The sequence below is a fragment of the Protopterus annectens genome, chromosome 9.part0, assembly GCF_019279795.1.
Source record: "Protopterus annectens isolate FY-2018-M chromosome 9.part0, PAN1.0, whole genome shotgun sequence".
Lineage (NCBI taxonomy): Eukaryota > Metazoa > Chordata > Ceratodontiformes > Protopteridae > Protopterus > Protopterus annectens.
Window position 1 is genome coordinate 1,812,966,156 of NC_056743.1, and position 24,224 is coordinate 1,812,990,379.

At 36.4% G+C, this 24,224-nt stretch overlaps 1 protein-coding gene across 1 annotated transcript in view; it reads right to left on the reverse strand.

The window, feature by feature from the left end:
• The window catches only part of LOC122812280 (venom factor-like), a 2,973,268-nt gene that overhangs the window by 2,584,984 nt on the left and 364,060 nt on the right, over nucleotides 1–24,224 (reverse strand). Inside the window, exon 6 of the mRNA XM_044084681.1 lies at nucleotides 14,307–14,389. Coding sequence (XP_043940616.1) covers nucleotides 14,307–14,389 — 83 coding nt within the window. The remainder of the gene's footprint in view (nucleotides 1–14,306; nucleotides 14,390–24,224) is intronic.

Here is a 24,224-nt window from a genome sequence, read left to right on the forward strand (position 1 = left end):
GACTAAAACATTTTCACTTGCTTGTAACTTGCTATCCTGATCCATAATAAGAGGTTCCAGTTTATTGTTTTTTTGTATTATCTTTTGATTAGTGTTTTCCCACGTATCCTTAGCTGCCATAAAATAATCTGTTTTAATCCAATATTCCTAAATATTTTCCCCCAAAAATATGTGTATAGCTGAACCAATTCATGTATGGATACATAGTTTACAGCTATAGCCTTTGTTCTATTTTCTTTTTCACCTAAACAAACAGCTGATGTACTGTAAACTTAATGGGAGGCTTCACAACAGGCTGAGTTGCTAAGACCTCCTTTGACTATTTGGAATATTCAAATAAGGGACTCAGCCCTAAACTCTGGGACTGGGCCACTTATTTCACTACATATTCTTTTTCCAGTACTCATCACCCTTGGACCATCCCTGTGTGGTCTCAGAACACCTTTAAATAGCATAAATATAAATGGGTATAACATCAGAGCAAGAATGTTTGTCCATCAGATCAATTACTCAGTTGAATATTTTTTTAAAAAAAGTTTAAAAAGCAGTTTCTAGGTGTCTTATTCATCCTTCTGAGGGGATTAGAAAAAATTATCTTAAATCTAAAAGCAAAGATGATATCTTCTAGGCTTAAACTTGGTACTATTTTTACAGGATGAGAAAAAGGGGTAGGAGAAAAGCGGGGTGGCTGGATTTTTAGTGGTTTGCTGTCTCCATCAGTGCAGTTCCTTTTTGACAAACCACAACATTAGAACCTAAATTCTGGATGACGAAAATGTTGGGTCCATATGTTTTTACAAACCATTGAATATTACTCATGTGCAACATGGTGATAGGAATCATGAGAAGCATAGAAGCCATGAACCCTTGGATCCTGAGACATTCTCTGGCAAAAGTCCAAGACTGAGTGGAGAAGCTCAGGAAAGTTTTCTGATAAAAAAATCCACCCTTTTTTGTGTAATAAAAGACTTTTGCAGAGACCCTGTAGATGGCATTCCAGAAAGACAATCCTACATGATGGAGTCAAGGCGAGTTCTTGTACATTCATCTGGAACCCCCAGATTGGTAAGAAGAGAAGAAACTCTACAGACTCTTGACATCCGGAAAAAGACTCTGCAAAGATAAAGAATAATATAGATAAGGAAATATTTGAATGCCATGCAGTCTGCAATTATCATTTCATAGAAACCCTGGGAGCTGTAGATAACCCAAAGGGTAATGCAGAGAACTAATCATGTGACACAGACACAGAAAATCTGACAAATTTCTTGAACCTTGACTAATGGGATGTGATGATAAGCATCTTTCAGATCTAATGATACATAAAACACAAAGAAGGGATGAGAGATAACAGACTTTGAAGGATCAGCATATTGAAATTTGGTACTTTTACAAACAGACTGAGAAAGAAAAGACCTAGACCTTGTTTCGATGGAAGCTCTTTCTTTAAAACCAGAAATATTCTGGAGTAGATGCCTTCCCCTTGATATAAACATAATGATCTTATGACTCCTATTGAGAGGAAGTGCTTAGTAACCTGAGGAAAAATCTCTGTTTGGTTTAAAGGATGGAGAGGAATTCGTTGAAAGGAGGTATCTGTATCCAGTGCAAACTGTAACACTCCTGAACCACTTTTATAAAAAGGGATATACAGAGACAGTTTCTAGAACAGATCTGTAAAGATAGGGGTAAGGTTGGGGGGGGGTCAGAATGCTGGCATGGTCATTCTGAAGCATTAGACTGTCCCTTTTTTGGAAAGGATCCATGTTTCTTATTGTCCTCCTGCAATCTCTTTATAGCTCCCTTTTTGCCAGGGGATGGCAGGGATTGCTTGTTTTCCTTCTTAAAGGGAGTAGAGGATTTGGAGATTTGTATGGGGAACTCAAAAAATTGTATACACTCCCTTTATTAATTTCCCTCTCTCATCAAATTGTTTGTGGATCTGAGTAGCAGACAGGCCAAACAAAACCTCCTTATCTAAAGTAGAGTTCAAAATTTCAGCCTTAACTTACTTTGTTTACTTCATCAACAAATTGTGGTTATGTACTCAGGCATATTTTTTCAAAACTGTGGCAGTAGTAGTAATAGTAGCCCTAGACACAGTATCTCGACAATCGTACATGTTTTACAGCATGTTTAAATAATTTGGAAAGATTATAAGTAATAGGATTCAGAAAGAAACTATCTTCTAAAAGAAGGGCAGCAGAATATTCCCTCAATCTGTCTGCACAATGCAGAATTAACATCTACATATGTGCCTGTTATTTATGAATTCCATGTGCAAAACTGGAAGAAGAAAACATTCTTTCACCAGAGCTATCCAATACTTTACCTTCTTTATCCACAGATGAAAGGTTTCTATTTACCAAATGTCTAGTGAAGCAGTCACAACAGAGCTGAGCCTGATCTATGATGAGAAAACACAAATTTGTTAGCCTGAGATACTTTATAAAGTCTATCTACCTTTTCTGGAGACTGAAGGTTGAATCAAGATTATGACAGGCAAAGTTAAATGCACCCTCAAGGATGGCAAAAATGGTGGGAAGATGTAAGGAGAAGTATATCACTTGTAAATATCAACTCATTTCAGGGGGGACATCCATTTGTTCCCATAAAAATACCTCATTCATCCAGGAAATAGACTACCGTACAGATTTTCCCAGAATGTCCAGATTTTTTACCTCATATTTATGGTCTGTTTCTCATAATATTGTGGTTTTCTGGCATATCACTGGCAAATCATTCAGGGTTAAAGTCAGAAAATAATGACAGACATTTGAGTTTCAGACTTCATACCCTTCCAAAAATTCATGCTAATGCAAAACCTGTTATTCTATCAACTTTCTAAGTTTATATGAGCAATATTTAAAAAGGGTCCCTATTTGAGGCCTCTGCCACACCATTATTGATGGCTTTGTCCAGATTTCTTGCTCTAACAGGTTGAGAGGTGTGACTGTAAAAAGGAAAATTCCTCCAAGGTGAGTGGAGAGGGCGAAATTTGCTCAGAATCAGAATTCTGAGCTTGGAAATCCATAGGAGAAGAAGTTCTGTCTCTGTTAATGTCCAAATCCTCTGACAAAGTTTCATCAAGAATTTTTTTACTGATATTACCCTCAGGTGAGGACTTCTGAGCACCAGGATTAACAGCCTGTAATAAATGTCTGGCTAAGTTAAAACAAATAAAAATATGACAAATTCCACCAGGTGAACAAAGGTTGGTAAATTCAATAAAACAAACCACGAACAAATAAATAATGTACCAACCAAACACAGATATACAAAATATATAAACGTTTATTCGGTAGGCGCTTTCCTGCTATTACAATGCAGTTCTTCAAACCAGTAATAAAAGCAACACACATCATTATATATCATAAAACCAATTAAGACAATTAAGCAAATCAGATCAATGTGGCAACTTACGAGCTTTCAATAAAGGTTTTAAAGGTATACTCCCTTTCAGGGCCAGTGCCTGAAAGGTAGTAATCCACATCATTTCAGTCACCTCAACTCTGTTAACAATATCTCTACCTCTTAGATCAAACGTAAACATTTGCAAAACTAAAAAACTAAAAGTGTGATCACCAACAGCTGCTACATGTCTATACAATGCACTGGTGATATCTTTATTCCTAATATAACTGAAAAAACGGGAAATACAGTGACAAGAGCACAGAAGTGCTGACCAAATCAATAAAACCAAAAGGTGCACTGTAGAGGTACCAAAACAGACAAACAAGAACTCAAAAGTTCACAACACTCTGCAACTTTAATGAATAAAACCAAGGAAATGTGAGAATATACTGGAACCGGACGTTCTTCATGTGCACGAAAATAGCCAGTGTTTTCTGGAGACGGAGCAAACAGAGAATTCGATGGATCTATTACCTAAAATGTGTCGTTCACCAGTTATGGATGGTTTGGAAGTGCAAAAACACAGATATGCCATGGAGGGAATGAGGCTGAAAGAGAAATGCCCTCAGACTAATAAAGGTGACTTTTGTAATATTAATTGTGGCACTGTCAGCCCAGCTATCTGGAATTTTGTACATAATCATATGTCATTTGTGAATATCAACATGATTTATATGCTTTTCTTACAAATCTAACAGAGCTACATGTTATGTGTATATTAAACTACTGGCGTAGAAGTGTGTGTTGAACAGGGTTTGTACAGTAATGAGCTCCACAGATGTGTCCACAGTGTACACTACTGGAAAAGAACAGACGTATATAAACTATATACCTGTGCAAATGTATGTTTTAATAGTAGGAGCTGGAACATACAGAGTTAACTTACAAAACTTCAAGAAAATAAGTTTAAATTAAAGTGTTTTACGATTGTGTTATCTCTCAGTTTCAATGAAGCAGACACAATGTCTAGAGCTAGATGTTTTTCTATTGTCTTGGAGAAAAGTAATTACTAGGTCTAAAATGTAAAAGTGTTTAATTGTTTTACGACTTCCAGTTCTCAGCAAACATCTGAGAGGTGTGTATTTTTAACACAGAGGTGTCAGTCTCTGTTAGCCTGGGAACTGAAGGCAGGTGACAAAAAGTGATGTCATCTAAGCTGACCCAGCAGTAATGTTTGATATTAATTTAAAAACTCTCTCAGAGTGAGACTTTGCATTTTGTATCTTGTCTTGGACCTAGAAACATCCACTCAGCACTTCTACCTGCATGTTGTCTGTAAGTAAGACTTAGGGCATAGTATTTCTCTTAGATATAGATAGGAATATAGTAAAGATTAGTTTAGATGTTTTCTGCATTTATTTGAGATTGTCCTACAATGTTGTTTTAAAATATTTCCTGTGATTTTGAACTCTGTAGTTACTGTGCTGATTGAGTATTGTCTTGTTCTTTTATTATTTATTATTAAATATATTTAAACTTATATTTCTTGCTAATATTTGTGAGACATATTTAAGCTCTTAGAGTACTTGCAGATGCATTTCGTGACACTGTACAGGCCACTCCTAAATAGCCTTGCAAGTCTTGGCCACACTTAGCATTTGGATAAAACAACATTACACAGCAGGATTGGTCACCCTTTGTAAGGGCCTTAAGTAGCTGATAAAGAGGGGTTGATGGCAGTGACAATTACTTTATAGTCTGGGCAGAAGGGGGCATAGCAAGTAAACCTATGCCAGCCTTTCCCAGATGTGTGTGTGTGTGTGTGTGTGTGTGTGTGTGTGTGTGTGTGTGTGTGTGTGTGTGTGTGTGTGTGTGTGTGTGTGTGTGCGTGTGTTTGTATATAAATCAAATCCCAAAGTGTTTGCATGTCAGCTACTTGGGCAGGGACACGAAGCACTGGTTGGACAAAGAGGATGCTGGAGGTTTTGGCTTGACCACTCAGCTGAGATCTCAACCCTATAGCTGTGCCAGTGGGGAGTCTTATTGGGGATATGGAGAGAGAGGGAGAAATCAGCCCCAGACTGATTGTGATCTTTGTGTGCTCTTAAGGGAAATTGTACTTTACTGTGTGTGTACTTTCATCCTCCCAGTGTGTACGTCCCTCACTATTGCCCCGTGGTGAGGATTGAGGCTTCTTGATTACTGGGCCAGTGCAGGGGCATCACATTAATCACAATAATGATGACTCTGTTTCTCATCCCAATAAGGGAAACACACAATACATGTACTGTTGACTTTGTCAATCATGAATAATGGTCTGCTTGGTTACAGAACAACAACAACAACTATTCCTTTAAGGACTAAAACCAAGAGATTGATGGAATTAGCACATATCATGAAAATGTTAATGTTTTGCATGACATGATGTTAAAGTACAAATCCTTGCAGGTTGATAATTGGTATTTGAGGGAATGTTTACAGACAAAAATGGTACCCAAGGTTTAAAGGGTTTACAGATACCCTAACAATGTGGTGGAGGGTACCTCTTTTCATTTGGACCTGCTAAAGATTTTTGATCAATGTGGATTTTCTATTATAAAGGCCATAATTAAAAACAATCGATGAGAAATGGAGATGATTTTTGATTAAATAGTTAAAGTAAACCACCTTATTACTACAGATGTATTACACACCATATAAGAAGAAAGGAATAAGTACTGTGATATTAAAAATAAAGTAGAAGCTAAAATTAATTATTTGATTAGAAGAAGAGGCAAGAAATTTGAAAGGGATGTGGAGGAATATAAGGAAGGCAGAAGCTACCCAAAACCTAAACATATGAATACTAGACATCAGATACAGGGAAGGGATAATAGGTATGGGGAGACCACAAGTAGACCAATAGAAGATATGGGTGATAATGATAGACTTGAACCCAAGAATGAAATTAGAACTAATTTTAGATAAGACGGTCATTTAAGACTGGATGACCCTTTAGAGTATCCCCCTTTGAAATGGTTGGCAAGAATAAAAAATGATCGACCAATTATTACCAATACAGGCACAACTAAGGGATGAATTAGATGAAAGGGATTCTAGAGGGCATCTAGATGGTAGGGGTGATGATGACTCAATAGAGTGTGAAAGGTTTGTACATTCTTACAAACACTATAAATTTTATAATTACAGCCACATTATTTTAGATAAAACTTATTTTAGTTTATTTATGAAAGGGTTAAAATATGTGCCCACTAAAAGAAGTGATATTAACAACTTAATACTGGATGTAAGATTATTTACAAGAAAAAGAATTTAGAGTGCCTATTTACCAAACAAGATACAGACTTTAATACAAATTCCCAGTTCAAAAGGAAAAGTATGTACAATCTCCCACTTCATCCCCAACTTAAGAATTTCGAGTCAACAGTGGAAAAAGAATCAAGAAAGAGTTTGGTGAACAGTACAGTCCATTTTAATTTGTCTAAAGAAGAAATTAGTTTACTTAATGATATTAAAAATAATGATAATTTAAGAGTGATGAGCCCAGACAAAGGAGGAGGGATGGTTATGATGGATAATATAATATATCATATATGGGAAAGATTATGGATATTTTGAGTGACACTGGGAAATATAGTAGGGTATCTTTAAATTAAATAAATATTGCTTACAGCAAAACTGATGCCCATTTATACAATATGTTACTCAAGGACTTAATTAATTTGGATGACTATAACTTCTTAAAATCAGATAAGCCTATGGATACCTTCACTATTTGGTATCCTGAAGGTCCACAGAAAAGTACTGGATCCTCCCATGAGATCGATAGTAGCGGCAAACGGATCCAAAACACACTCTTTACAGTATTACAGTATACATTGACAACAAATTAAAGAGGTTAGAAGTATTTGGCACTGGGTAGAAGATAATTTATAAGAACAGAATATGATTTTTGTTACTACAGACATTATGTACCTTTTCTGTAATTCCAGACGAAGTTGGTTTAAAATGGTTTGAAGAGGTGGTGGGGGACAATAGTATCTTTAACTTCAAAGAATTTAGGGTTCTTTTAGAACTTATGGAAATAGTTCTGTATAGCAATTTCATTGCATTTGAAGGTGAATATTACAGACACATTAGTGGAGTAGCTATGGCTGCGAGCTGCGTACCCAGATATGCCAATATTATTTTACAAATGTGAGAAAAGAAGTAAGTGTGGAATTCTCCTTATGTGCATTGTTGGAACCATTACAAAAGATTTTTGGATAACATCTGTATAGTTTGGACTAGTACTGAACAAAAGTTGAGAGAATTTATAAAATATAGAGGGCAAACTACAGACTTTTTAAAGTTTACATATAATTTTGAAAAATTCAAAATTAATTATTTGGACATTAATTTGCACATTGTTGGTGATGAAAAAAGGTTCAAATCTACTATATATATAAATAACTTACATTTCAACAGCGCTCAACTTTATAAACAAAAGTGTAGTACTGTTAAGGATGATTTTCTAAGTGAATGTAAAGTAATAAAAATATGTTTTTAGAAAGGAAATACCCTATTGCTTTAGTAGATGAAGTTATCAAAGAAGTTAAAAGAGATAGAATGAACAAATACTTCCCATTACTGGGGAAGAAGGGAGCAGCGCTACATTCAAAGAAAAAGAACAGTATATACAGAGGTCCAGGAGTTAATACTTGAAATCAGTCAGGGGCTTTCATTACTAGTTATAACAAAGATACCTCCAATACAACTAAGATTATATTGGGAACTTTTCAAATATTTTACTGATGTAGACAACCTATTTAAAGGTTCTATTCAATTTATTTATAAAAGAAGCATGAATATTAAGAATATTTTAGAACACAAGAATAAGAGTGGGCAAGTTACATCTACTAAGAAAAAAAGGCACATTTAAGTGCCGTAGGTGTATACAATGCACGTATGTTAGTAGCACTAGTTGTATATATATTCCTAGTAGGAATAAACTGATGCAGGTAAAATAGTATAGCAATTGTGAGAGTAAAGGCATTGTATATTTGGCTACATGGACAGCATGTAATGCCTTTTATGTGGGCAAAACTGAAAGAGCCCTGAACAGGAGACTTTATGAGTATTATTATAGTATAACAACATCAAACAATAATAATGCTTTGGTTAAACACAGCATGGTCTGTAAAGATTTCAGGTTTACTTTTTTGTGTTGGAAAGTGTCCCTTGGAATAGTAGAGGAGGGTTATGGGAAGAGAAAATTGAATATCGAGAAACTTATTGGCAAATATATTTACAAGCCAATGAGGCTCCTGGCTTGAATGATAATATCTCATAGGTTCATAGGTAGGTAATAGGCTATCGGCCCAAGGGCCTACATAAGCCTAGCCAGCAAGGTTCCATAGCTTACACCACCCAAGAAAGTTATTTTCCTGTGCCACTGTCCAGCAGAGACACAGAAGTGATCCCCGGGGTGTATTTTCTATTTCCCATCCACTCATCAAGATTTTTCTTGAAGAGTGCTAATGAAGAACTTTGCTTGATATAGATGGGTAGCTTGTTCCAGAGTATAGGAAGTCTCTGGGACAGGAATCTATCCCTCCAGCGTGTCCTGTTTATTGTGGTGACAAGGTTTAGGTCCCTAGAGCATGTAGCTCGGAGTGATTGGGATTTCTTTGGGTGTAGCATGTCCAACAGCTCTGGGTTTGACATAGCTTTATATGTTAGGCAGAGATCACCTCGGAGTAGGCGATATGTTACGGAGTAAAGCTGGAGTTTTTTGAGGTGGTCAGTATAGGGCATTTGTTTGAGGCCAGTAATCCTCTTTGTGAGGTACTTCTGTGGCCTTTCCAGCTGCTGCAGATGTCTTGTGAGGTACATTCCAAAAGGGCGTTGTACTCTATAATGGGTCTAATGAGTGACGAGTAGAGGGGAACAATGACCTCTTTTATCCTGGATGAGAACCCTTTTATGATGAGGTGTGCCACGTAGAAGGACTTCCTGACTACTGTGGTGATGTGACTATCAAAGAAGAGACTACTGTCAACCTGGGTCCCAAGGTCTTTTATCACACATTCGGTGGGAAGTAGATTCCTGCCTATGTGGTAGTTTATGGGTACAGAGTTTTTACCAAAGGGGATGACACTGCACTTTTTGGCATTGAGCTTGAGGCCATGGCTCTGACACCAGGCATCTGTCTCAGTGAGACCCTTCTGTAGGATGTCCACATCATTTGGGGACTTGACTATGGCTCCATGTTTGCAGTCATCTGCAAACTTCGTTAGCCAGAGGCCTTCTGTGTTAGCCTGTACTTCAGAGAAGTAGATACCAAACAGGAGAGGTCCCAGGACGGAACCCCGTGGTACTCCACTTGTCACTGCTTTGAGGTCAGATTTGGAGTCTGCAACTTTTACAGTATGGGTTCTGTCAGTGAGCCAGTTGGTAACCCATCTTGTGATGTAGGGATTTATACCTAGTTTAGTGAGTTTAGCTATAATTCCAGAATGGGGGATGGTGTTGAAAGCCTTGGCAAGGTCAAGATAGGCTGTGTGAACCACCTTACCCTCATCCACAGCTTTGCTGACTGCCTCAAAGAAGTCGATCAGGTTCAGGAGGCATGATCTGCCGTTCACAAACCTGAAGTGGGTGGGATCCAGAGTTTGGAGGTTACCAATGTCTTTGTTTATGAGTTCCATGATGATACGTTCCATGGCCTTGCAGACCAGGCTCGTCAGGCTAATAGGTCAATAGTTCCCAGGATCAGTGGTGGGTCCCCCTTTGTGGAGTGGGATAATTCTTGCTGTGCGCCATTCAGGGGGCACAAAGCCTGATGCGAGGCTATTATTGAACATGGTGCTTAAGTAGGGAGCCAGTTCATTCTGAAGTTTGTGTAAAACGCAGCCTGGGATGTTGTCCAGTCCCATGGATGCTGTGTTTTTGGCTTTAGAGAGTGCAGCTTTTACCTGCGTAGTTGCGATTACAGGGACTCTGCATTCTTCCTGTATAGATATGGGCCCTTTAGGGGGTGAGAGGGGGGTAAAGTTAGCACTGAACCGATCTGCCAGGATAGGATGTTGGCAATATCAGTTGGTTCTGTAATTTTCAGCAGTTGTAACTGTATTGTCCATCTGCATGGGTGTCATGAAGTTCACCACTTCTGTCTTAAGGAGCATGAAGTTGGCTTTGAAGAAATTTTTTACTGTGGTTTCCTTAATGGGAGCTGGGGACAGGATGTGGATATTAAGGGTGATAAGCTTATGGATATTAAGGGTGATAAGCTTATGGTCAGATCGGACCAACGAGGAGCTGACTTCAGGTGTGGAACACCGGTAACTCATATTGGTAATGACTAGGTCTAGGATATTGTTGCCCCTGGTGGGGGTGTGGATAAGTTGATCTATGGCATTGGAGTTTATGAATTCCAGAAAGCGTTGAGCTAAGGAGTTGGTACACGAGTAGTTTTCCCAGTTAATGGTGGGGTAGTTGAAGTCGCCCATTATTAGGGTGTTTGGTTGAACCCTAATATTTTCCAGTATATCAAGAAAAGAGGAGTGGGAATCCTGGGGCATGGTGGGGGATCTGTAGCAAGCTACAATTTGGAATGAGTTAGTTGCACTTGGATAACCTCGTATGCATTATGCTGAGCACCTTTACTAAAAATGAGAGCAGCTAGACTATAAGTTTTATTTAAAATGTTTTTATATGGTTGAAAGGATCTTTTTAAATTGTTTTTGTATAATATAAATTATACAGGTCCTAATAATATTTTGTACAGTACATTTTATGCAATGTGTTTCTTAATGAATGTGTGTTTTAAAGTTTTAGCTTATGCAATTTAGTTGCAATATCATGTTGTGGTCACCAGAGGGTAGTTTTGTCATGTAAATCCAGTGGGTGGTGATGAATTTGGTAATTTGTAATTATTTGTACACCTGCTTTTCTTAATATAACAGCAGTTTACAGCCCCCAATTATAGTTTGGGTTGAATGTCTATGAGAATGAATTGTATTTGAGGCATTATATTTATTTTTATTGATTTTACTATATTCTTTTTATACAGTGGTCTTAATTAGTACAAATTGTTTTATTATTCAATTTACTTATCTAATTCATCTTAATTGGATTAGTATTTAAGGAGGGAACTCAGAGCATTTTGGGTTATTTCTGAAGAAGTCTCAAGGGTAGGGAGATGAAAAATGATGGGATACAGTTAAGCGTTTAAAGTGTATTCTCGCTTTTTCTTGGTTTTATTCATTAAAGATTCGGACTGCTCTGGACTTTTGAGTTCTTGTTTGTCTGTTTTGGCGCCTCTATAGTGCATATTTTGGTTTTATTGATTTATTCCTAATACAGCCAATATGCTTCAAGATACACTCTTTAAAGGAGTGATTGGTCTTTCCAATATAGAAACACATACAGTCATTTCAATGAGCTTAGTAAACAAGATTACAAATGGTACAATCAGCATAAAACCTAGGTGTAAATCTATACCCATTTTTAGAATGTATAAATGCCTTTTGTTTGGATATATAGCAACATGCTGTACAGAGTCTACAATGATAAATACCTGTCTTATCTGTTAAAAAACTACCCCTCGGCTTATAACAATAGCATAACTGCCTCTCAAGAGGTTGACTATTCCTAAAACAAAAACTAGGGACTGAATCCAGTATTTCACCAATCTTGTCATCAGATAAAAGAACCGACTAATTCTTACGTATAATTCCACATATCCTACTTATATCATCCGTGTAAGTCAAAGTCAATCTACTTTTACTGTCAGTGCGATTCCTTCTGTCCTTCTCCTGATATCTAGTAGAATAGTATGGTTTAGCAATATCTCTCCGGGCTCCTTAATATCACCTATTGAAGAGGCCAATTCCTATTTAGAATAACCTTTCTCATTAAAATTGTTATACAGAGACATTCTTGATCAAACATGCTGTCATCAGTGTACAGCCTGGGCACCCTATAAGCTTTATGAACAGGCAGAATGTCTTCAGATGAACAATGTTTTTACTTTGTAGGTATCATGCTGGAAGCAGACTGACTAGGGATGGCACTTCAACCCTATCAAGAGGTCTCTTTACACAGCTACCCTTAAAAGCATCTCCCAGAGTGTCTTCCAGTCCCAAAAGAGATGTTTTTTCCAAGCCTGTATCAGACACTGAAACAGCCATGGTTGACCCTTGTCCATGGTGGCTGAAAGGACTACACCAAAGGAACTCAAAAAAGCATGTGAGTGGTCTAAGGAACAATGGTTTGCAACTACAGGTTCACTCACCAGCAGCTAAGGCTCAGTCAAGCTTATGGTGGCAGCAAGGGCTCTCTACTATGGTGGTTTGTCTTTCTAGGTACAGGGGGAAAAGAGGTAGTACAACTGTTGTAAGTATTCGTGCTGTAGTCGAGAAAGAAGCCTGATTACCCGTAAGCACTGTAGAAACAAGTCAGCTGGGAGGTAAGTTGTCAGACAAGTGTTCACAAGCAGCACACACACACTTACACTTCCCAGCACAGTCCCCTTTTCACTGTAAAAACATAAGGAAAACACAAATTCCAGTCAGAAGCTTGGCATTCTTCCTAAAAAGTGCACTGACAGACAATATATAGCAGGTAAGGCCTTTACAGATGTTTCCTGCCCTTGCTAAAAGAGCCTCTATTGAAGATCTTTTCTTGAATGTGAGTATATCATGTGCCTGTAAGTACACTTCCTGAGCATTAAACCTACACAAACATTTAAAAGCTTTCATAAATAGTACATATTTACCATAACAAATGGCTCCCAAAACAAATGAATCCCTAAGCTAAAAATAGAGGTCCCTGACAGGAAACTTCCAATATTATGAAAAAAAAGCAGGTTTCTTAAATAAAATATAAAATTATTATATATATATATATATATATATATATATATATATATATATTAATTTATAATATTGATATATAAAATACTGTTTTTAGTCAAAAAATAAAATGCAGAACAAATTTATCTGCCAAAAATATAGCTTGAAGCCGATTGCTGCTTCTGTGTGAAGCCTAAGATCTGTTTCCTCTCAAGGTGGTAAGAATGTACTGAAATCTTCTATACTCTGACTGCTGACTTCCCTCAAAAGGGCTGGCCAATCAGCAATCAGAGTGTAGGTGTGGGAGGGAACCAGATCTTGTGAAGCTGGCTGGTAGTTGTATCCCAGGCAGGATAAAGCCCATATAGCTAAAAGGCTACTGCAGCAATGAGAATGATGAACATCTACTGATACATCTGTAATTCAGATTCCTGGATTCAAGGCAGTGTATCACAGAATCTTGTTCTGTCCTTGCCAGCTACCAGAAAAAAAAGTTTGGGGAGTACCAGATCAGGTACAGAAACAAGTAAGAAACATTTTGTTCATATGGCATGCTGTCTTACATTCCACAGAAGTGAATGGGCAGCACAGCAAAGACCCCTGCACTGTTGACTGAACTATCTTCATGTTTTCTCTGCTGCTCCTCCACTGCTTCTTAGGAATGATGCTGCTTGCCTCTGCTTGAGGAGTATAACCACAAAGAGTAATCATCTGTTTCATTATGCTAGGGGCGGGTCCATATATTGTAATGCATTTTGTCTATGATTATTGCTTAGTACCAAGGGTGTAGCCAGAGTATATAATGTTGTACTCAAGTGCTCTTATTGCTGTCCCCAAACCACCTGCCCCAGAAGGAATAAAACAATTATGGACCATCTTTCACTGAGTTTACTGCCTTGCTAAAGAAGCCTCTACTGAAGATCTTTTCTTGAATGTGAGTACATCACATATGCCTGTACTTTAAGGCTGGATACATGACTGATAGCTAATGGTATGGAATATGCAGTTTGCTGTGTTTGGTTAATCCAGCAACATAATTTCAAAAGGCTAGTTTGTGTATCTGTAAAAAAAAAATCTACCATCTTTTTTAATACTAATTTTTAAGCTATGTCTTACCATATTCCTTCACTTCAAATTCCGTACTGTAAGTCCTCTGGGGAGCATTTTTGTACTTAGTGATGATTTTCCAGGTACCAAGGCTGAAGAAGAGAAAATATCTGCATTACCTTGGGAAGCCACATACTGGCAGAAACAATTTTTTCATACTTTTGCGAGCTTTGTTATGACATGCAGTCATCAAGTTAATACAACTAAGAAAAAACAGCAATGCATGAGTCTACCATGAGCTGAGGCATTTGCTAAGTAAATAGATGGCTCTAACAATTCCCTGTCACCTGTGATAACAATCCTGCCATATCTTAAATCTTTACAAGAATGGATTTGTCACCATGGTGTTATTTATTATTTTTTACATAAGGTAAGTACACCGGTACAAATAACCCTTTCATGAATAATCTGGTCCATGCAGGAATAACAAAGTGAGTGGAATATGAAGGAAAAACACAGCAGGTAATGGGGATCTGAAATGGAAATCTGATCACAAAAATGTTAAAGTTAATGATATGTGTGTTAGGGTGCATGGTTAGAAAAAAAATACAAGAACTAGAATTATTTTACTGGTAGGCAGTCTTACTGGCACAAAAGTAGCTATCTGTTTTACCAATAAACAACAAACATTTTTACAAGAAACTTCTATCCTTCAGCGTCAGTAAACCTATCCCAGAGTTATTTTTTCCTATAATATCATCCCTTCAGTACCTTTCATTTCTACTTATTTCCCTGCTAGTCAAGAAGGCCTCTTTCTTTTTCATATTCAAATCTCTTGTTATTTTACAAATAAATTTGTGGTAGCCTGCTTGTCTTAGGCTAGGCAGCACAGATTTTGTACCTTTCACTGTTGTTCACCCCCACAATTTGGCATAATGAGCATGTATTTCTGAGGTCAGTGAAGTGCTGTAAACATATAAAGTGAAATTATCTTTCCCAAAAATTTAGCTATAAGAGAAATATTTTTAAGAAAACAAGAATGAGATTAACAATCTAGAAAATACTCTCATTTTTGGCCAGTGAAAATTAAGCACAGTATCAAAGCTATAGGCAGCTGTCATTTCCCTTACTAGAATGAGCAAAGCTGACAATTGTCCTGCTGGAAGAGTGAGGAGGAGCGGTTTAAGAACTACAACTTTGGACTATTAATAAACCCTTACTCTGTCACTCCTTTTGTATTGAAGAACATGCAAATAGACCAAGAAATGCTTCTACAAGCTTAAAGTAAGCGCAGCTGTGAGAAATTCAGTTAAAAAGAAGCACTGATTTTGCTTTCACAGACCTGCATCATCACTGTAACTAAATAGAGGAAAAACAAAAGCTCATTTACAAAGGTTAGGGTATGTTATTTTATAGGAACCTAAATGCCATTCTGGCAAGAGGGCAAGGGGACAGAAAAACAAAATTATGTTGTTGTGCTAGTCTGTCTTTTTTAATATTTCCAAATGTTTTTGGTTTCTAATACAGTGACATGAATGGATGCCATTCTTACATCACAGCACAAACAAAGTTGACATTAATATTGCATCAGTCATTGATATTTGCAAGAATGGTCATCTCAGCACCCACAATGTACCCAGAAATGCCTTCTTCTGCACCTCATACTAGGATACATGCATTGGTACCATATTTAAGTACGAATGCAAATTCTTTTTCATTGGTCCATTGGTCTCACTACTGTTGGAACTATCTGAGGATGCCTCTTCTACCCAGCTCTCATTTCTACTTGCAAATTCTGGCATTTTATGACTTGTGTCTCTCAGTAGTTAAGATGCTATAATCGCTGGGTATAGCAATTTCAATAATTTAAGCAACTATTGTCTTTTTTCTTGGACTGCTACATTTAGTTTTCTTGCATCTATTTTTAGAGCTGTTGATATTGAATAATACCATGTGATATAAATTTCATCACTGGTGAGAAATTGAAAATGCTTTGTGGTTCATGTTTCCAATGCTTCTCAGCTACTTCTATATTACAATGCTTTCACAATCCCCAATGCAATAGTCTTGCCATGTTTACTGTGCCTTTCATTATACACACCACCATCCGTGAGTGTATCGCACTCGGCAATGAGATGTGCAACTGCTTCCATTTTTTCTTTACAGAACTTGCATTTTTCTGTTTCTCACTCTTTTTCTATAGAGTTTCTAATCCAACGTGTATGCAGCTCACTATTTTGCACTGCCATTATTAGCCTTTCACCTTTTGGTTTAAATTTTCCTGAACTTTTGCTGCATTCAGTCTTGGTCAACATGTGGGTGTTTTAGAAGTTCTCTATGCTTGCCACTATTTGTGAACTTCCCAAATTTCTTCTGATACTTTTCATTATATTCTTTTTTTTTTTTTTTTTTTTTTTTGGTAATTTCAGTTTCTGTCTGCTTCATGTTGTCTGATTTAATTTCCATTCCCACTCAGCTCTGAAATGCTTCTGCTAAACTAAGCAAAGATAGCATGCTAAACTTCTCCTAATGCTTTAGAACTTTCATAATGTTTGGTTCTGATGAGGTCAGCAAATAGGTAATCCTACAACTGCAGTCCCATATGTAGTCAGTTTCAGGAAGGCTCAACTCCTTCAGATTGAAGGATGTATAATCTTGGTATGCACTGCTAATTATTAAAACTAAGGGAGTTATTTTGGTAGTTTAATTCAGGTGGAATTTTTCTACCATGATTGAATGATGTAGTGTCCTTAAAGTGTTTTATCTTTAAGAAGTTTGAAAAGTAATCAACTGAATTGGTTTAGTGTCATGATGTGAAGTTTATATTGTACAACTGGTGTTGGATTCAGTGTTTCTATTTTTCTGAAGAAGTTTCAATGCTTAAAGGGAACAAAAGAGCTAAAGAGGTTGGTATTTCCACAACAGTTTCTTTCCTCTATTTGTTGCTTCCATTATGGCATTCTCCTTTTTCCCATCTTTTTCTTTAATATTCTTCATCTTTGTCCTAATACTTTGTCTGTTACTAGTTTAGCTGCATGATGATATATCACATGCATTTCTCTTAATAGTCCCAATCACTGTGTTCAACTGATTTACCAGTCTTCTAACATTTGAGTCTTATTTACTTTCTGTAATCTATTTCTTTCATCTAAATTAATGTGCCAGTCCATCTCTATTAAATCAAGCAGATCTTCCCTAAGATCATTTTCTTCTGGACTGAGAGCATCTTCCTTGCTCTCTGTCACCTGCACTTTCCCTTACTGTGCAATTCTAACTAGACATTCATGCAAATCTTCAACAGAAAATTCCAGACTCACACCCTGTGACCCATCTTTACATGCATTCTGTTCCACCTATTGCTTCTCCATCTAGGGCCTCACTGGCATATTACATTGTATTATCACTTGTGTCAGAGTTCCCCCTGTTTCCTACTCTTTCCCCTTGTTCTCTGATTCTAACTGTAAATGTCAGTCTCCTACAGAACTCTTCAGGACATTGTCCTGTGGCATATCTTCTTCAAATACATCCTGCTCCATCTGCTGTTTCTCCATCTGAGAGACTTATTGGCTCATCATGATGTGATATTCCCTGTTTTAGAGTTTCCACACTAAATCATTATTTTTGCAGATGGTATATCACTTCAGTTTCTGTTTGTCTATTTTCTACCTCACTTATCTTATTTTTACATTCCCCCTTTTGTGGTCTTATTTTTTGTATTTTGAAATTTACCAAATGTGGTAATCTTTGTCTGTGTTTCTCTTCAAATATCGTTGGAGCTGCAATCTGTATATTGATTAGTTTGGCTTTCTATAATGCAAAAATATCATACATTATCAGATCTCTTTTTCTTTCCCATGTCCATATTTCTTTTTTTCTTCAAAAACCTCTGTTTTTTGTACTTCCTCTGTCTTTTCCTTTTCCAGGTAGTCCAATGTTTCTTCATGTAGTGTTTTTCCCTGATCTGTTGCATTAAGGATTTTAAATTATTATCTGTAGCTTCTAACAGTTTTTCTTGAGCAAGTTTTTTCTTTCCTCTGCTTTCCCTCTTTTACTTGCTACATGTATATCCTGTCTGGAAATTCTGTGTTCCTTGCATAATAGCAACAATACATAATATCTTCTTCATCCTCAACAATCCATTTTATTATCTCTGTACCTCTCACTTGATCAGTCAATTTTTGTGTTCTTTGTGGACTGGATCTTCCTTCCACCATAGGGGAGCACCCTCCTTTTAAACGTGCAACCTGTAGAAATAATGTTTTGATGTTTTGAGGGTTATACTCTGCCATTTTTCTCAGTCCTGACACCAGTGAGTATACCAAGAGTGGGCATTTTTTTACTCTCGTACCTGTGCATCCACTCTTCTTTTTTAGTATTATTATTACTTTTGACCTACCTTTCTCCATGATATATAAAATTCAGTATATTTATCTATGTTGCCCTGGTGAGATTTTGTAAAAACAGGGTCCACCACTTGAAGGTTCTCACCAATACATGAGTATGAATTCAGTTTCAGCAATACTAGTCTTCTATTCTTTCAGATATTATTTCATCATTCACACTCCTGATGGTTCCTTGGTCTATAAGAAATGAAAATACAATGAGACTTCTAAGATAACTGCACAATGATCAACATATTGATTAGAGCTCTCCCAGTGTGAAAACTGAAAAATTCTGAAAAAAAAAAGCCAGTAGAATTGCTCCTTATTGAAATGTCAGCATAACTGTAAACACCAAAAAAAAAAAAAAAAAAACCACCAAAAATGCAGGTGAAAAGTGATTATCAAACATCCTCTTCTCCTTTAAGCTTTTTTTTTAATGAGGCAAGCCCTCCTGCATCCCTGCTACACACCACATATATATATATATATATATATATATATATATATATATATATATATATATATATATATATATACACACACACACACAAACTCCAAGATCATCATACCATGGTGAAAATTGATTATTCTGAGAAATGGCCATCTCAGAAGTTTTTTTGGCCATTCAGTCTCCATATTTTGGGACTTGTTCATGTTGGTACTGATGTTTCAAATGGTTATCCAGTAACAGTTATCAGTTTGGATAAAATTAATTTACTAGATAGTCATTACATTGCCTGATGCCAGCAAAGATGAAGTTTGGTGAAAGTAAAATCTACCACAAAAGAACAGAAATCTCTAGCTGGGGAGAATCTTACAACTGTTCAGCAAAAAGCAGTTCAAGTTTTATCACTGGCATAGGAGACAGCTTCCAGTAATTTAGAGGAAAAATAATTTCAATGCACTTACAGGCTTTTAAAATAAATGAGACAGTGAAGAAATACATAACATCAAATAACAAAAGAATGGAAAGTGAAGAGATACTCAGGTAAACTGATAAAACTGCAAAAATCAAAGGAACGAATAAAGAAACTATGGGAGAATATGAGGCGTTTATGAAAAAACTGATTCAGAATAGCAGAGTTAGATGGCAGAGCATATAGAGAAAACCTGGGATTTTTTGCTGTAAAAGAGAATATGGAAGGAATAGATAGCACTGTCCAAATTTGCAAATGGACTGGTGTTCCATATCAGGATTTGATAATTGAAATGAAATGCTTTGCGTATGCTCAAAGTCAGGCCATGAGAAAGTAGCTGATGCCTTTATTAGCAAAGATGCAATCATTCTAATGAAAGAGCTTCTTCTGACAAAACTGTGGCATAAGGGAAAATATTAAAACAGGTGACAGAAGAGTGTTTATGGAAAACGATTAATCACTGTAAATCAAGCAGAACAGAAGTATGTGTATCCCACTAATCAGGGAATACAGAAAGGCAGGTGTGAGGTCAATGCTGATGTATCCAACTGTTTTCAGAATATATTTCCTGAGGGATCAAAGATATTTTTGGACATAGAACAGGCTAAGGAGGAAATAAATTACTTTTGTCAACAAAGAATGAGTCATCAATCAGAAAACAAAACTTGTAGTCAGACTCTGCCAGTGAAACATACTCCATTGTTTAAAAATTATCTGAGCTGACTAGAAGCTTAGCAGAAGAATCAGGAGTACCCTGGACTTGAATCACAGAGACTGTGTTAGGACATGCAGAGGGTCGTGAAGAGAAGCAACAATGTCAAATTAGCAAATAAATGGAAGAACTGTGAAATATAAATCCACTTCAACATTGAATTAGATATCTGAAGTGTAGCTTTGTGAGAAGTGCCTAAAAAGACTTGAAGTGATGAGTGAATTGTAAAGCATAAACTCTACTTTATGCCAATAACTGTTAAAAGGACACTTAAGGGACTGAAGAAATAACTGTAAGTAGGACAATTTTTGTTCTCATTAATAGTTGTAATAAATCACAATCCAAATTGCATGGGAGGGATTGGCATAACGGTCAAGTTGTTCATCATAGACTCAGCGTGCAGGATTTGATTCTAACCTTTCAGAGAAACTAGTGAGGCTTAAAATGGCCCACAAAGGCAGTCTAGTACTTACCTACGAACCTATTTAATATTGTAAAGCAGTGTTTTGTAGTGTGCAGTTAAAGGTAATTCAAATGTGAGGTGGTGAAGTCTCATCAGTCATGTCACTGCTATATATGCTAAAGATATTTAGGTAAGAAAGTGTTACAGAAGGTTATTAAGTCTCATGTTTATTTTTCACAAAATGCATAGTTGTAGTTTCTTCACAAATGAGTCAAATAAAATGTTTCTAATATGTTTATGTCAAAAGGAAAATGTAAAATAGATACATAATTATGCAAGATACAGTTTCACATAAGTAGCAGCTTTATATTTCAAGTGTCTTGCAATTGTATTCTCTCTCTCTCTCTGTTTGAACTGACAGATGAAGGCAAAGTAAGTTCTGAAGGAGTTAAGGATGTCACGTTTAAAACTGTCAGGTATCAGTGGAAACCAGATTAATCAACAGTATGCTCTGGCCTTCTTAGGCTGAGGGATGAGTCTTTGCAACATATTTGTGAGATAGTGTGTACTGGTACCAATGTTACAAAGTTGCAGGCCAATGAATTTTAAGCACAGGTGGTCTATGTTTTAAAAAGGCATATTTGTTAAGTGTTCACATGAAGCTCTAAGTGAGGATCACAAGGACATAAAATATTTAAAAATTGTATTATTTGTTAAAAGCTATGTAGCATCAGAGTTCTGCATGCATGAAATTATAAGAAAAGATATAAAAATTTAAGGTTTTGGTTATTCTTGGAGACTGATCTGAAAATTTAAGTAGGCAGTCTGCCAGTGCTGTTTATTGAATAAACAAGTACTTTGCACATCCTGAAGCATTATTCTTGACTCAAGACTAAAAGCTATTTATTTCTGAACTTTAACAAAAGTATGTTTTTAGGTGTAATGTATTTTGACTACACACTACAATAAGGTAAGAAAAGCTGGAAAGAAGCAAGTTAAACGTTAATATAATCATGTGATCTTTAGCTGCAAGGGTAATGTAAAAGTGCATTCATAACGTTAATGTATGGAGTTAACAGATGTCCATTTCCCCCTGTTTTTATACACCTAGATGTGCAGACTAATATCCATAGTTTAAGCTATTGACAAGGACATTTTAAAACAAATAGGCTTGAAAAAAGACAAAATGATGAAATGCATTTTAAAATAATATTTCTTCCTTGCATTTGCAAATTTACTAGCTGTTTTTTTTCTATTAGCAAATGCTTCCAGTTGGACAGAAGAAGTCTGGAGGTGCAATAAATTAGTGATGAGAACTAAGCAGTGTGTTCTAAGTGAAATCTATACAAGTTCTTTCTTTCATATGCAAAGTTCCTATTTTATTTTCATTACCATCTGCAGTTCATACAGTGTTACATTTGCTGGTTGCATATTTAAGTATGCTTGTATTTTTTTTTCATTAGTCCTTTTGCTCCTACTACATTTTGAACTGTGTGGGTCACTTTATTTCACATTGCTCTCATTTCTTCAGGCAAACTCTGGTATTTTATGACTTTGTATCTCTCAGTACAGAAGATCCTATAATCACTGGATGTAGCTATTTCAATAATTAATTATATGTTTGTCCTTCTTTGTCTTGGACTACTATATCTGCTTTTCTTACATTTATTTTCTTAGCTGTTGTTACACGGTGACCTCTTGTGATCCAAACTTCATCATTGCCAATAATGCTTTGTGGTTTATGATTCCAATGCTTCCCTTACAATGTCTATTGAAAAATTGAGGGAAACAATGTGGACATAAATCACTGTCTTGGGACACCACTAGCCTTTCATCACTTGCTTAAATTCACCTCTCCATAAACATTCCTATGTCAATTCTTAGAAAACGTGTGGTTGTTCTAGGAATTTTCTATATCTGACATCATATCTGTGGGCTTTCCAATTCTCTTTCCTTTTCTATGCTCCTTTTATTTATATTATTTCTTTCCTTTGTTTTGACACTTTCAGTTGCTGTCTGATTCTCACCTACTTCTGGTTTGATTTCCATTCCCTCTCCTTCCCAAAATGCTTCTGGTAAGTTACACAAAAATTTAACTTTAGACTTCTTCTCTTAATTCTTTAAAACTTCCACTACGTTTGGATCTGATGAGGTCAGCAAATATGTACAGAGTCCAACGATTGCAAATCTATACATATAGTCAGTTTTGAGGAGGACTATAACTCCTTCAGACTGAGGGATATATAATATTAGTATGCACTAGTTTTTGCATGTCATTCGACAAGCAGGAAGCATTTTTCTTGCCCAGCTAATTCAATGTTATTTAGAGTCAGTCAATCACACCAAATCTGTAAGTTAGAACAGGAAGAGCAAATTGTTTTATAGTTTGGAATTTATTCCTAGATGTCAAGGCAGTTTTTACTACTACATTTAGCCTTCTGATGTGTTCCTTACAAAGCTTTATTCTCATGTGTTCATGTTTTTATGCTGATCCTCTAATATTTTAAAAATACTTATGCACTCCCTCCTGCTCAAGTTCCTTTATATCACATTCCGGTCCCAGGCTGATCTTTCCGTGGTGCTGCAACTTTCCTGCCAAAAGTGTTTTGTACATCTATCAAGACCGAATATCGTTTTTATATATCATCTGAGAAAGTTTTAACCATTTGTAATTGTGCTTTCAGACCTTCCTCTGATGAACTATAGAACGGGTAAAATAAAACACAAGTTGTAACAAAGAATCATCTTGTAATATACTCCTCTGAATTGTTATCCTGGTATAACATACTTTGCCCTTTATCATGGCTAAATTGCACAGTGGTTTGCTACCGTTACATAGTCACTGCACTGTAGTTGATAAATGTTGGGTGTATCTTATACATCTGTATACATTCTATAATCAATGAATGTTGGATACTGTTGAATACCATTTTTTTAGTCTATGCAATTCAGGCTTAGTTTCTTCCCCTTTTTACAACTCTATACAATTATTTGTTTAACAATAGATGACCTTTTACTCCATATGACTTTCTTTTAACTATCATTTTGTTATATTGCCAAGATTATATTGACTACCTTGATGTTAATATAACTAGAGACATGGATTTGGGAATGTTTACATCAAAAGTCTACCATAAACCAACGTATTCAAATTGTTTTTTGAGGTACAATAGCCAACATCCCCATTGTGTGAAGAGAAATTTAGTTAGGGGACAAATCATTAGAGGGGCCAGAATGTGTTCTACATTAGACAACTTCAAGAGAGAACTAGGTACTCTGATACAGATGTTCACAGCGAGAGGTTACCCTGACACTTTGGTGCATGAGATAAGTGTTGAAGTATTCGAAGGATGGGGGTCTAGATTTATACCACTGCTTGGGCAGGATGACCCCAACCTAGGATGGACTTATGAGACATCTACGACTAGTGAGACTCCCCAGGATAGATTGAATTTTTCACACACTATGTCTGTAGAATTTGGATCATTTAGTATGAAGGTCAGAGATATTCTGAATAAAAACTGGATAATTTTGGAATATAATAACTACATTATTAACACCTTAGGTAAAGGT